General features: G+C 44.2%; 1 protein-coding gene across 2 annotated transcripts in view; it reads left to right on the plus strand.

Moving 5' to 3' along the window:
- Nucleotides 1-14379, plus strand: part of efr3a (EFR3 homolog A (S. cerevisiae)) — a 113769-nt gene that overhangs the window by 31352 nt on the left and 68038 nt on the right. For both annotated transcript variants that reach the window (XM_031735200.2, XM_039602009.1), the window contains exons 3-5: nucleotides 10132-10208; nucleotides 12553-12680; nucleotides 13751-13901. In XM_031735200.2, coding sequence (XP_031591060.1) covers nucleotides 10132-10208; nucleotides 12553-12680; nucleotides 13751-13901 — 356 coding nt within the window. The remainder of the gene's footprint in view (nucleotides 1-10131; nucleotides 10209-12552; nucleotides 12681-13750; nucleotides 13902-14379) is intronic.

The raw sequence follows: 14379 nt of genomic DNA on the forward strand, positions 1-14379 counted from the left end.
TCACGGTTTCCTTCCACATATAGCTTTGCAAAAACTGCATAAAAAGCGCTTGCAGCAACAAAAACATAATATTCCAGAAACACGCTTTGCCGATCCGATCAGCTGTTCACAAAACACTTCCTACGTTAGAATAGACATCAGCGCGAACTTTCGCATGTCTGCCATTACCTGCCAGAAACCGGAAGTGACGTCATTTTCGCGGAAATGTAGTTTTTTTACTATCAGGACCTCATGAGCCTATAGAGATTGAAAATGTGACGTCATTGAGGGGTAAAACCGCAAAGGATTGTGGGAACCCAAGGCAAGAGGTACTAGCGCACGCAGGCTTTCAATTGAAATAAGTTACACAGCGATAAAAAGAAACAAAAATGCCAAGAACCTGTTGTATTATTAACTGCACAAGCCGGAGAACGACAGCCGCGTGAAGTCGACGGGAAATGCGTTTGGTTTTTATCGGATTCCGGCGTGGAAGAGAAATTCTCCAAGCCATGTCTCGAAGTCACGAAGAGGCGACGGATGGCCTGGATTGCCGCTATCAGAAGACCTAATATAACGTTCGAAAACACTCCACCTCACATGTTAGTCTGCTCCAAGCATTTCCACAACGGTAAGTGTTTTGTGGTATTTAATACGTCTTATATGGCGCTGAACAGAAATCATCACGCTATGCTCCTTTGTTTATTGTGGCTCTGTGTAATGTTTGCTGTATTTTGTAGGCAAACCAGCCTACGAAATGCTGGAATGCGATCCAGACTGGGCACCCTCTCTCAAACTGGGCCACACAGAAGTTAAAGCTTCTACCACTGCTAGATTTGATCGGTTAAAACAGAGATCGAAATCAAAACAGCCACGAAAAGGCCTGCGTTCCTCTGGGGCAGAGACAGCTCATGCAGGTGAAATCCATCCAGGTAAAATTGTCAATGTACATAAATAAATACCACTTTTTCCACATTAAGCACTGTCTTATTTTTGCACTTTCAATGATCTTGTCTTTGTCTGTGTGCATGTATGTCTTTCAGCACCAGTCACTACGGAAACTACAGCTGAGAGCCAACCACAGCAGATAAATCCAAAGCACCAGGATGAAGATCTGCAGGAGTGTAAATGTGTTCTCAAAGGTTACAAGAAATAGCACACCTTCAAGAAGAAAACCTAGTGTTAAAAAAAAGAACTGTCCAAAAAGAAATTAGACATGGAATTCTTGAAAGACGAGAACTCTAAAGTTAAATTCTACACAGGGCTGCCTTCTTTTGCTTTACTAATGGGGTGCTACAACAAATCAGCCCGAGCTTGCCAGACACTGACAGGAAAATTTCCCAGTTTCAGATGCTCTTGCTAACTCTCATGCGTTTAAGACTCAACCTTCCGATTGCACATATTGCACACCTCTTTGATATTAGCCGGACAACCACTTCCACTGTGTTTAACATTACTGTAAATGTGTTGTACGCTCACCTGAGTCCATTGGTGCACTGGCCTGGAAGACATTGCATACAGGCCAGTATGCCACACCAGTATGTAGAGATGTTTGGTGACCGGGTGACAGTTATTATTGACTGTTTTGAACTGTTCATAGAGAGGGCACAAAATTTACGTGCCATGGCGGAGACATATTCAACATACAAAAGTAGACACACAATGAAATATCTCATTGGGATCACACCACAGGGGACCATCTCTTTCATTTCTAAAGGATGGGAGGGCGTACAAGTGATAAAGCGAATAGCGGAAACTTCTGGCTTTTTACAGAAGCTTTCACCGGGGACATAGTGCTGCAGACCCGGGTTTTGATATCAGGGAAAGTGTTGCCTTAATGGGTGCCACTTTAAAAATTCCAGCATTTACACGGGTGCAGTCAGCTACAAGCAAAAGATGTGGAGGACACACGAAAACTGGCACATGTCAGGATCCATGTTGAACGTGTTATAGGCTGTTCACGGTCCAAGTACACTATCCTAAACGACACCATCCGTCTAGGTTTTGTGGTGCCATGCGAAGGTGAGAACATGACTTTGCTGGATAAGATAGTTGCTGTATCATAATGCGCTCACAAACATGTGCCCAAGTGTTGTTGTAAAGCAAGCAAGTGATGAATAACTGTTTTCCAATTTGGTCTTGTTTTGTTGTGCAGCTATGTTTTTAACAAAATGAAATAATAATGCACAACGGTATATTATTTTGCCTTTGTCCTGTAAGCTTCGATAGTAACATGTAAAACTTGTCAGTTATAAATAAAGACAGTCCTGATGAATGACTTGTGCAACACTTACTTTATTTGTATTGGTTCTGACACTGTATATTAGTACAGTCTGAAAAGAAAGATTGCGTATGGACATAAAGAGATAATAATTTACAGCACAGCTGTAGAGTGCAGTGGTGTGAGACACATTTATTGCAATTTTAACACGTTATAATAATTCACTGTGCGTAACAGAACAACAGATAACAAACCATAAAGTGCAGAGTACAGGAAGATGTGTCCACCTTAATGTGACACTAAACATGAAATCACAAGAAAGTCCTTCAATATAAGAGTTGTCTCAGAATGTGTGTAACTGAAATACTTTGATTAGTTTTCTATGCAAGCTTTTGTCTTTCTTTTTTTTTTTTTGTCACGGTGACATCCATGTAATGTGGCCCTTGTGAAACACTGGTTTCTGGATCACTGTAGTGATTGGCCAAGAGCTCAGGCATCACAACTTTGTAGAAAAAATCCTGAGCGACAGGCAACATTTTAGTCCACAAGTCTATATCTGGCATCACACGTGTAACAACACAAGCTTTTGTTGTCCACACAACAATGTCACAAAAGTGTGACTTTGTAACATAGATCTGTGTTTGTACCTGCTTGTAGTAAATGTGTGTCTTTTTCAACTCAACCCTTCCATCTTTTAACCCCAAACAAAACCTGTCATCTTCACAGGCCTGCAGGAGGTTGTTGTTGCGGTGTTTATATGGGCACTTAATTTCACATCCTTCACCACAACATTCACATTTTACGAGCGCATCAGGGTGGCACCTAATTCTGGGAATGCGGGGTTGATTATGAAACCACACTTATCAACTTTAAGTTCTCTATGCTGCACCTTTCCTGTGAGGTGTACCACTCGCGTGCTGTGTTTTCATTGTCTCTTCCCACTTGAATTGTTGCGGTTCTTGGTTGGAGAGCTGATGTGACAGTTTTTGTGGGTAGCACACTTTCTTTACAGTTGACAACGCAGGACTGGCAGTGGAGGTGGACACAACCGCATGTATGTTTGACGCAGTGATTCTTCCTGCTCGTGCTGTGTGCCAAAGGTCACATTTGTGCTGCTCCCTGGTTTTCTCCTCCAGTGCCTCTGCCTCAGCCTTTGAGACAACGACACAGTGCTTCAGACGTTCACAGTGCTGCAGAAGGACAGATAGCTGACAGCCCTTCAACTGTGGGTCAAAGATGCGTAGCAGTGATTTGGGAGGACACGAGGCTGGACAGGGTCAGCATATAGGTGGCAGAAGTCCTCCATAACAGCGCATAGGCCTGACCGGTTTTCATGCATGAGATCTGTGAGAGACTTTAAATCGGCCAGTGTGCGCACTTGTAGTGAGCTGCCACCAGTGCGAGTCCGGATTTTGGGTTTAGGAGAACAGTCACTTTGTCCAGCACTACATGATTGGTCGAGTGCCCTTTTTCTTGCTGCACTGGTGGTGTAGTCAATTGTGTGGCCTGGTACTCCTTGCACTCTCTTGATGTTGGAGGCATAATCCAGTAAGCTTTGACATCTGTCGGCGTGATATTACCTCGTAGACGCACAGTAGTGTCAACTTTGTAAAGGAGAGCCGCTACATGCACACACTTCTCTGCCACACCAGCCATGCATGTGCAATGTGCACTTTCAACGTCCCCATTAGATTGCAGAATAACCCAGGGCTGAAGAGGCTTTTGGCTGAGGCGCATGGAGTGATTTACCTGAAACAGTCAATGCAGAAAAACATGTTTGTGAGGACAGAATGTACAGTAAATGTGTAGCTTTGCATAAATGGTAAATTGTCCTGGCAGAATATTGCGTATCGCTTCTGTTATTACCATGGTACATAGACAACAACATATACTTTTATTCACAGGATATATGACAGATTTTTGTCTCAGTGATTGCCCAGTACGATTACAGCATACAATATTATTATCACTGCTACATTTCTGTAATGCATACCATATATTCTTTGCACTACTAATTAATTACCGTGAGCTAAAAGGTCCTATTTATAAACGGTTCACGAATGTGTATTTATGAAGACGATTTGTGAGACAGGTAAACTTACCGTTGTGCGTACGATGGTCTTGTGCTCAACACGGTGCATTTCCAGGTCCTGTACCCATCCGTCCGTGAACTGCACCTGGGCCTGTTGCAGTGACCTGAAGTTACTAAAAACTTCATGAGTGTATGCACTCACTCCAAGAACCATGTAATTATAAATCTGAGCGTGGTTAAAGTTGGGCAGCACGCTGATGTCTTTTGTCCAGTCTGTGTGCTCGTAAGGGTCTAACCCTTTCACTCCTTTGATTTTTTCAAGTACCTTTTCTTTGCCTTTTCCTCGAGTCTGTCTTTGTACGGACCGGCATTGTTCTCCTTCGTTTTGTACATTATTTTTGGTGAGAAAAGAAAAAGCAAGACGGTATTGGAACGTGAGAAAAACGTTTTGCGGTGCTGCAAATGCTTGCATTTGATGCGGTAATTTAAATGTCCTGCCTTCACCTCCCGGCATGCAATGCGCGAAAGTCACGTGGTCTGTCAATCTCTATACTGGTGTTTTTAAAAGTTATCTTTGACTTTATGACTTTCTGTGTCGTTTCTGGGATGCTTAGAACTCAAATTGCACTGCTGGAAATAGTTTATTTTGATGCATATGCTGCTTTTTTGCAAATTTGCATTATAATATTTATTTTCGTTTTTTCTGCAGTATATAAAAATTGGTGTATTTCAAAAGTAAAACTATGAAGACACTCAAAATAAATTTCCTGTGTTGGGAAACTATTTTGTGCAACTTTTTTGTATTTACAGTTTTGAGGGATAAGCCTCTTAAATTTCTCTAACTAGAAATATATGTTAAAAAAACAAAAACGATTTTCAAATTTTTTGTAGTTTATTGCACTTTTTTGCAATTTATGTAATTACAATGCACTTAATGCATACATATTATTAAAATGTGGGCTATAATGGTTGTATTGATGTATAGCAACTTGAAATGCTCCCAAAATTGGCACTACAGCATGTAAAAATATAATATAAGCTCTGGCGGACTTGGTTCTATGGTAGGTCTTAAAGGGTTAAAGCCCGTGTCCTGACAGACTGGTCCATTCTTCTAGATCATTCCTTTTAATCTGTTTTAGTTTCCATTTATTTAGTTATTTGATCAACTGTTGGTCATCGTGCTTCTTCCAGCCCTGATCCTTCCAGACCTTTCTTCTCTGGAATTTTAGCTTTTAAGTCTTGTGGCGTCCTGTTATGTGATTAAAGGAACCACAAAGCTTTTATTTGTGGTTCTCAGGTTAATTTTCTTCTCATTTCTCACTGAGCTCCTGCTCTGAGATGATGTCAGGGACACTTTGAGGCTCTTCTGTTGCCAGGTTTTGTCTCTGTGTTGGATTACGTTTTCCAGTGAGTGCAGAGGCCGGTAACCCGAGACCCTGTGGACAGACCTACATTAGGCCCAGCGGGGTGTCGTCTTCTCTGTCAGAACGTGGGGTAATCCCAGGTGATTGTAGACGCGTAGCTCCAGCTCGAGGCTCAGTGGCTGAGCATGTTGTCCATCACAGATGTGATGCTGATCCTGTGCCAGGGGAAAAGCATGAAAAGGTGAAGCTGGAAGGTTTTCTTGGTGTTTGTGAGGCAGACACAGAATCTACTTTTTGAGCAGACAGTCTCATTTTGGAGGATTTACTCCGAGAAGAGAAATCCATGCCTGCCCACTGAGGCTGTGGGATCTGTTTAGACCACAGTTGGGATAAACTGAACTTTTCTGCAATTATGCCGTCATTTTGTGGTAACGTAAGGAGGGGCATCCTGAGGAGATACAGGCAGGTGCCTCGAACCGAGGCTGACGGAGCCTTCAGCTACAACCGCTCCTCAAACAGACGAGGCCTCGTGAGCTCCGGTAGGTCAAACGCGACCTCACGTTTGGTTCTTCGATTTAACCAGCATTTCAAACTCCTCTGTTTAAAAAGTTTAATGATCATTAAACTTTTCTGAAGTAAAGAAAAATAAAGTACTAAACGAGACGAGAAGGACAAACACGATGCTTCAGTTAACTATAAAATTTTAATCACCGGTCTGGTTGGTTTCTCATTAAAATGAGACACACAGATATTTGTCGATTAGTCTCAATGTGACAAACGAGCAGAAAATCTCAGATCAACAGTTTATCGTGCTTACCTCTGAGCTCTGTGATCCTCCTGCTTTGGATTCCTATTTTCACTTCACATAAAAATGCAACCATAATATTTGATTAACCAAACACGAGTGCAGCTCTGTGCTGGCTGGATGTCAACCAAGAAAAATGATGTTAGTACTCAGGTGTTGCTCTGGGGCAAAGCAACTCTCTGATGACAAATCTCTACCCAACATGCAACTGTGAGTAAAGCACATGCTACAAGCTATTTAGACCCACTGCAGACAGAAGTGGATTCAGACGTTTAGCTGCGATTTGCTGCGTCGCCGTGGTGCCTCGTGCTTTTCTGCATGACTCCAGCGGTTTGTCAGGACGTGTTAACCAACGTCCGCCCGCCTTTGTGTTAGTCGCTGCAGGATGATGGATTCCATCCTCTGTAATGGCCTCTCCTCAGCCCGCTCACTTTGTTGTGCCTGTTTGTAATTTATTTGTGTGTGTGTGTGTGTGTGTTTGAACGACCACCACGGTCTCCCCATCTGAAGCCCGCCCTGTGCAGCAGTCGCGCAGCCTTCTCTGCAGCGCAATGCTTGAATTGATGCATCGCCTCTATTACGGCGCTGAAGTCACGATGCTCGAAACCAGAATTAGTTTTAATGTAATTTAAAGCTGCTGTCGTTCATTCTCTGCTGTTGGTGCCTCCGTACAGACGAGCTGAGCGTGACTGAACGCGGTCCAGGAAACGCAGTGAGATGGTAAACTGATCAAAAAAGGATCAGAGCTCAAAGTATGAGGCGAAGAGGAGGACTGAATGTTAAAGGAAGCATTAGAGCTGTCAAGAGACAGACAGCTTGGCAAAGAGGAAGCTGAACGCCGGAGCCCGGGTGCACTCGATTAGTCCAAAATTTGACCTTCTGCCTTCTTTTCCTTGACCTACGTGTGGTCAGGACGTAGAGAAATATCGACGGTGCTCAGAGGATCTGACTGCACGATACTTCACTCAGTTAGTCAGTTTCACTGAGGAAGGTTCCTATTTAAATACACCCCTGAAGGTCCCTGAGGGCGGAGCTAGTAGGATTATATGATAACTGCACATGTGCCTTGAGCCTCTCTTGAAACTAGAGTCCTTTAAAGGCTGACTCATTTTCACCCTGACCTGCTGCGGACGCTGGAATGAGAGGCGAGTTAACGAGGATGGAAATGGAAAGCTGTCACACCACCTCCCCCCTCTGCAGCGCCGTGTTTGGCCCGATCCATCTGCTGCCCCTGAGCGCCTCGCGCAGGAGGAGCCGCGGCCTCCCAGGTGTTTCCACTTCATCCTCAACGTCTGCAAACACACAAACACACACGCTGTGTCTCTGCAAGAGCCCAGCATGTGCGCGTTTACATTCATGCATCTTCACCTTTTCAAGTGTGAAGGCTGTAAATAAGCCGTGTATAAGATGACTGCAGCGAGAGGCACAAACGCCATGTTTAATCTGAAGAAGCTTCTGATTTTACTCATTCTGGAGGTCTAACTGTTGATGTGCAACACTGTGCAGGTGGATATGAAAGTCGTGTCAGCTGACAGTCACAATAACGAGGCCCAAAACTTTGGTTCAGACATGAAAATAAAGATTTAAATCAGAATTAGCAAAGCAGGGACGTGCACACACTCATGTCTGTGAAAAACGGGACTTTGTCAGTCTCTGTGTCGCGCTAACGTGACGTCCACACAGCTGGACCTGGTTTAACGGCGAGCAGGTGTAGAGCGTCGGAGCTGAATTCCATTAAAGCCGACAGGTCGCACTAAAAGACGGCCGCTCCCCCTGCCGCCCTAATGTGGCAGGTAATTGTAGGATCTGTAATGAACGCTTTAAAGTGGCAGCAGTGGAAAGGTTGCCTTGGCGACAGGTTGTTGATACAAGCCTTAATGAAGCTGGTAATCTGCAGGTTCCCCCGAGGACTGCTGTCTGGAGGTGTTGCGGTCACCTTCCATCTTATGAAGGGTGTCAGCAGCAGGGGCTCCTGGGAAATGATGTCCCAGGCCTGATCCCTGAAGCGGAGGAATATGGAGAAAGTAGCATTTCTGCTTTTGTTTCCCATAATCTGCCTTAAATGTTGGTATTTAGTCAATAAATGGATTAGAAACATCCTGGCAAAGTGTGATCCTGATGACACACCCACATCGCCACATCTGTCTCACTGTCAGTCTGTGGAAGCTTCTCCTCTTCTTCTTTTCAGGTGTAAAAGTTTTATAGCACAGAAAATTAAAATTAAGGCAAAGCATCACAATATGTTTTATTTACCTGATTCTGGGAAAATGTTCCAACATGAGCAGTGTGAGGAGGCGTTGGTGCAGATGTTTTTGGATCTTCTGATGGTTGTGAGTCAGCTGCCCGCGCAAAGCATCGAGCTTGATTGATTTTTAAGAAATATCAATAAATGACACCCAGTGTGGAGCTTCATAAGCTGTTTAAACGTTTCTTTGCAGCTGATGGATTTAAATGTGCATTTGGATTCAGCTTGAGCCAAATTTACACGTTGTTAATGCCTTAATTGATTTTTGGTTGTTTCCAATAGTTTTTCAAATTTAGTCTGAAGTTAAAAGTTAAAAAAAACAAAAAGTAACTTCGGCTCAGTCTCTCAGAATTAAGGTCAAGGTCTAAATTGTTATATTTTTATTATTTTAACACCATGTTACAGAACTGCTAAACATTTGTATTGCTTCCATAAACACCTTGCATTTATCAAACCTTTACAAATGCAGTGCTGTGCGAAACGCTTAAGCCAGCCCTTCTTTATTTATAGTGTGCTGGAAAAATGTGTGAAAAAGAACCAATGTCCAAATCAGAACTTTGAAGGGCTTCAGAAAGTTTGGAGAACAGCTGCTCTCGATCATTTTATCATTTCCAGGAAGGTTTGATTCCTTGGAAACAAAACATGAAGAAATGAGTGTTGGCTCGAGTGTGCACAGTGCTGTTGTCCTTCTCATGTCAGATGTTTAGCGTTGGTTCCCCTCGTACTAAATGTTTTGCCTCATTGATCGACTGTCAGAGCAGCGTGGCGCTGCCGTGACCTTTCGGCTGCGGTCTGCTGCTCCTCTGATTGCAGAAACGCTGACATTTCACTGATGACACTCTGCACTGACGGTCGAGGTCATCAGTCAGGAAGGGCGTTCACAAATCTGTGTGCACGTGAAGTTTGAGGCCTGTCGGGACAGAAAGATGATGATGTTTCGTGTTGCATTAGCCCCACGTTAGGAGAATTACTGGATAATGTTTGGAAAGGACAAATTCTCACCTTGAATTTACCTGCTTAGAAAGAAATGACCTTCGAGGGCTCTAAAGTACGCAGTAGTTGAACCGTGGGTGAACTCACCTGAGTCAGATGCCCCTCGTGAGGACTTCTTCGACGCTGAGCCTCGACTCTGATGACTCATCACTTTTGTATTGACTCCCGGGCTGCTGCTTGTAATGCTAATTCATGTTGGTCAATACGAGGCGACCTATCAGAGCCAGCTCTTGACTTCAGAGTAAGTTTGGATTGTCTCAGCCGCTCGTCCACGAGTCACAGGAGGAAACGTGGATGTGTTTTACAGTCAGGTTCCATCGATCCGATTGAAAGCTCCACATTTCTTCCTCAGCTACTCTGACTTAAAAGGTTACAAGCTCCATTTCTTGGCTCCAGTTTTCGAGATTCTGTTGTCTGTGCGGCACGACAACAGCTGCTAATTACAGAAAGTCGGAGGTCAGGCTTCACTGATGGCCATTTCTGTCTTTGTTGCAGGAGTTTGTGGCTGCTGTGGGCCGCTGAGGCCGAGGTACAAACGCCTGGTGGACAACATCTTCCCCGAGGACCCCAAAGTAAGTACCTGCAAACACATTACATGTTTGTTGTCTCCCCTATAGGACATTTAATCTAATCGAATGCACAAAGACTGGACGCAGGTGTGACGTGACCTACGCTGCCTAAAATCTACCATTAAAGTGAAAATGTTTTACATCCAGATGAGTAAAGTATCTGATTAGAGCATAGATGTTATTTTTACCTTAACACAGCTGAAACAGCGCTCCTAAAGACCTTTACTAACATTAACACTAGTTTGTGCATTCATGTGTGAGGCCACATGTGTCAGAGTTGCTCTACTGATCCTTTATCTGTTGCTCTGGGGAAGCTGGGAGGGTTTCTCAACATCCTCTGCTGTGTTTTTATGGACTGAGAAGTTTGTGTCCTGCTGGCATTTGATCAGAAACTCTGTGGTACGAAAGACAAAGGAAGCAGAAAACTTTCAGACTGAGTCTGTTAGACAGAAGTCTGTAGCTTCCTCAGTGTGTTAGCGTTGAGTCTGCTGCCCGGTTCTTATCACACTGTTGGGATTGCCGTGGAGACCCGGCGACACGTCCACCGGAGAGCTTCCTCGACACAACACGGAGATAATTGGTCGACCGCAGAGCCACGCATGAACGCTTCAGACTTTGATAATTCTGCCTATTAAATGTGACGTGGCTTTGATAACCAGACCACCACAAGTTGTTCTCACCTGTTTGATGCTTTGACGTGTGTTAATTAAAACGCCAAATGTGTGTGCGGTTAGTCCGGTGCTCAGGGGAGGGATTTTCTTTCTTCTTTTTTTTTCGCGTCCTCCCCACATGTCTTCTCAAGGACCTTTTGGTTTAAGCAAACATGTGCAGTGGGAAATCAAAATGCCTGAACGATCGAGACCTCGGCCAATTAATTATCTCTCACTGAGCGCCCAAGGGGTTGAAAGCACTCGGGGAACAGCCGGTCTCAAATTAACTCCCCCTCTGCCCAGTCAGTACATACAGTATGTATACGTGTTGACTGCAGTACAGTATTGAAGTCCTGAGGCTCCTGAATGAGCACTGTGATGGAGAAGAATCTGAATCCGTACACCGGAACGCGCTCTCGTTAGTTTTAACGAGGCAGAAATGGACCCTGAGTGAAGAGAGGGCCGTGAGTACACTACAGTAATTAGACTTCTGTATGAATAATTTCTGATAATGTGCAGATTCAGTCTCTATAATGTTTCTGAGCACTGATCTGTGGTGCTCATTCGTTTGCATCCATGTCAGGGAAGCTGAATTAAACCCCATCACAGTCCGCTGGTTTCAATGTCAGTGCCACAAAATGAAGTTTAGGAAGTTGAAAAGAAGGATTCAGATGACTTTGATCAACTGAATTAGTCTGACTGGAACTTTGACAGATTGATTTTTGTCCAGCTTTAGAGATGCAGGGTGAGGAGCTCGGGCTTTCTGGAAGAGCTCTGAGCGGAGAGCGTGCTGGAAAGATGATGTCTCCTGGCTGGCTTGGGAACGCCTCGGTCCTGAAAGAGCTGGAGGAGGCGGCTGGGAATACCAGATACATGTTCAAGTTTTTAAATTCTTCATTCTTTACGTCTGATAGAATTCAATCCGACGTTTTCGATCGCCACATCTATCCCACGTTTTTTAGTATTGTAAGCATATTCTTATTACTTTGTTATAGAACCGCAGACAGTCTCCATCATGGATGAGTAATGGCTGCAAATAGCAAAGAATATTTGGCTTCATCACATTGTGTGTAAAATAACGCTGAAAAGCAAAATAGAATCAAAGTGACGTCAAGTTTCGTGTTTCGTCCGATCAGCAAAATTCAAACACATTCAGAGTACTGTGATGTCTTAAAAGGCATTGAGTTTACTTTCAGTCTTACGGGAAGGTTGTGATGTGTTTTTAGTTAAAACTGCAGTGATTTATAATCTGTGTTACGCCGTGCTTCATGTGCATGCATGAAAGCCAAACGGACAGAACAGCATCAGTGACAACAGATAAACTCCTTTAAAAAGAAGTCGTGGGTTGCAAAGTGGCTTGCAGAGGCAGTAGCGGCTGTGTGCAGGCTGAAGCAGCTTATATTTTACATGGACAGGTTCTTATGTAACTCTTTTCTACTCTGCTTGAGCACTCAAAGCATCTTCTACAACATTCACCCAGTCTCACATATTCACTTTTTTCTACGTCTAAATGTTTTCTAACGTTTACACTCTGAACGCTGCTGGAGTAACTCTGGGTTCAGGAAGCCTGCTCTACATGCGATGCTCTATATGTCAAAGTGCGTCATCTGATCCATCAGTGAGTCAGTGTTGACAGAAGATAGTTTGAGCAGGCTTTGTTTAAATCCTCTGAATCCTGACTGTGTTGTTGTTTTCAGGATGGCCTCAGTAAGTCGGACATGGAGAAGCTCACCTTCTACGCCGTGTCGGCTCCAGAGAAACTGGACAGGATTGGAGCTTACCTGGCTGAGAAGCTGAGCAGAGATGTGGTGCGACACCGCTACGGGTGAGTGGTGTTTGACTAGTGTTTTACCCCTGAAAAGCCAGGTCCTTCATCACCTCAAACGGCAAATGCTGTTAGCTTCAATTCATGATGCAGATTCACTGCAGTGAGACAGCCAGAGGAGAAAAAGCTGCACAGTTCCTATGAAACAGTGAGCTGCAAATGAATTTGCCCAAAAAATACAGGAAATCTGGAAATGACAAGAGAAAAAATGTTGAGGGGAAAATACCTGAGAATGTAGCGTGACGTAGCAAAGACGTGTAAGGATGCTGAAGGGCTAAAACCAGGATGAAAACAGTCGCAGTCAGCCCGGGATTCAGAAATACTAGGTGACATTTAAAAACACAAAGTGAAGGAGACTGTCCAGCCACCTGTCATTAAAACCCATCAGAAGAAGTGCAGTGACATTAAAGTCTCGTCCACTTCCATTTCTGCTCTGGAAAGTAATTAAAATGAGCTGAGAGACGGAACAAAAAACCTCCCTGAAGTATTTCTAAAAGACGACTGTCAGCACTGAATCGATACAGCGATTATAATGTCAGACTTTCTGTCTAAATTGGCTCTGATGTTGTTTCCCCGAGGCTGACGGTCAGAGAGCAGACACGTCTACCTTCAGCTCGGCGTCCACACATCCTTACCGGACCGCTGTGTCCGCCCAGCGAGGCGACACGTTCGCATGCTCGGGTCCGTTACGTCAGCCTTCTCCTTCCAGGTGGAGCGGCTGTAAAGTTACATCATGCAATAATGTCCTCAGTCCACAAACAGCGCCCACTTTCAAACCGGACAGTAACCCACTCATTTTTGTGTATTTTGATCGAAACACATCTGCTGCACCGTCCTCTGTTCAGAACCAATCTCTCGTCTCAACCTGAGCTTTGCTTCTGTTTTTAAGTAGAGAAGAGCCCCAGAAAACTGTTCAGTTGGCACATTAATATGTAGTGGGTTAGGCAGGGTCTGGGTGTCTCTGCTTAGACCTCTCCCCCTATGACATACACCTGGAGAAAGGTTTCTGTAAACTTGCAGGTGTTGAAAAGCTCCTGTGTCATGAGTGTAAAGCTTATTGCTGTGTGCAGGAATGTGGTGATAGCCATGGAGGCTCTGGACCAGCTGCTGATGGCGTGTCACTCTCAGAGCATCAAACCCTTCGTGGAGAGTTTCCTGCACATGGTGGCCAAGCTGCTGGAGTCTAGAGAGCCAGACCTGCAGGTCCTGGGAACCAACTCGGTAAGACGAAAACACAGAAACACACACTTAAAGGTTTTTTTCTAGATGAAGGGAAAGTAGGAGGAGAGCATGCAGAAACATGTTGATAAAGACACTGTGAACTGTGACCTTAGTGAAGCCAATTGATACAGCAGGTAATCCAGACTAATCTGTGGGTTATGTAAAAGATGAATGTGTCCAGCTTTCCTTTAAAAGAATCCTTTTCAGCATCAGAAACCAAAACATCGTTTCTCAGAGAAACTTTGCTTCCACTTGCACTTTCTTTCACTCTTTTTAAAAAACGCCGCGCAGGTGTCGTGCTCGGTCCACGTTCCACAAATGGGCTTACAGAGAAGAAGCGATAGCATGTCAGGTGACGCACAGCCTGTTTTGCATAGATAGGAAAAGAGGTAGCAGTTGGTGTGCCTTCATCATGCATGCAAACAGCAGCAGACGCTGCAGATGTTGGCTCACGCTGTAAACTGCATGCAATAAAAAG

This window comes from Oreochromis aureus, linkage group 18 (assembly GCF_013358895.1).
Source record: "Oreochromis aureus strain Israel breed Guangdong linkage group 18, ZZ_aureus, whole genome shotgun sequence".
NCBI classification, from domain to species: Eukaryota; Metazoa; Chordata; class Actinopteri; order Cichliformes; family Cichlidae; genus Oreochromis; species Oreochromis aureus.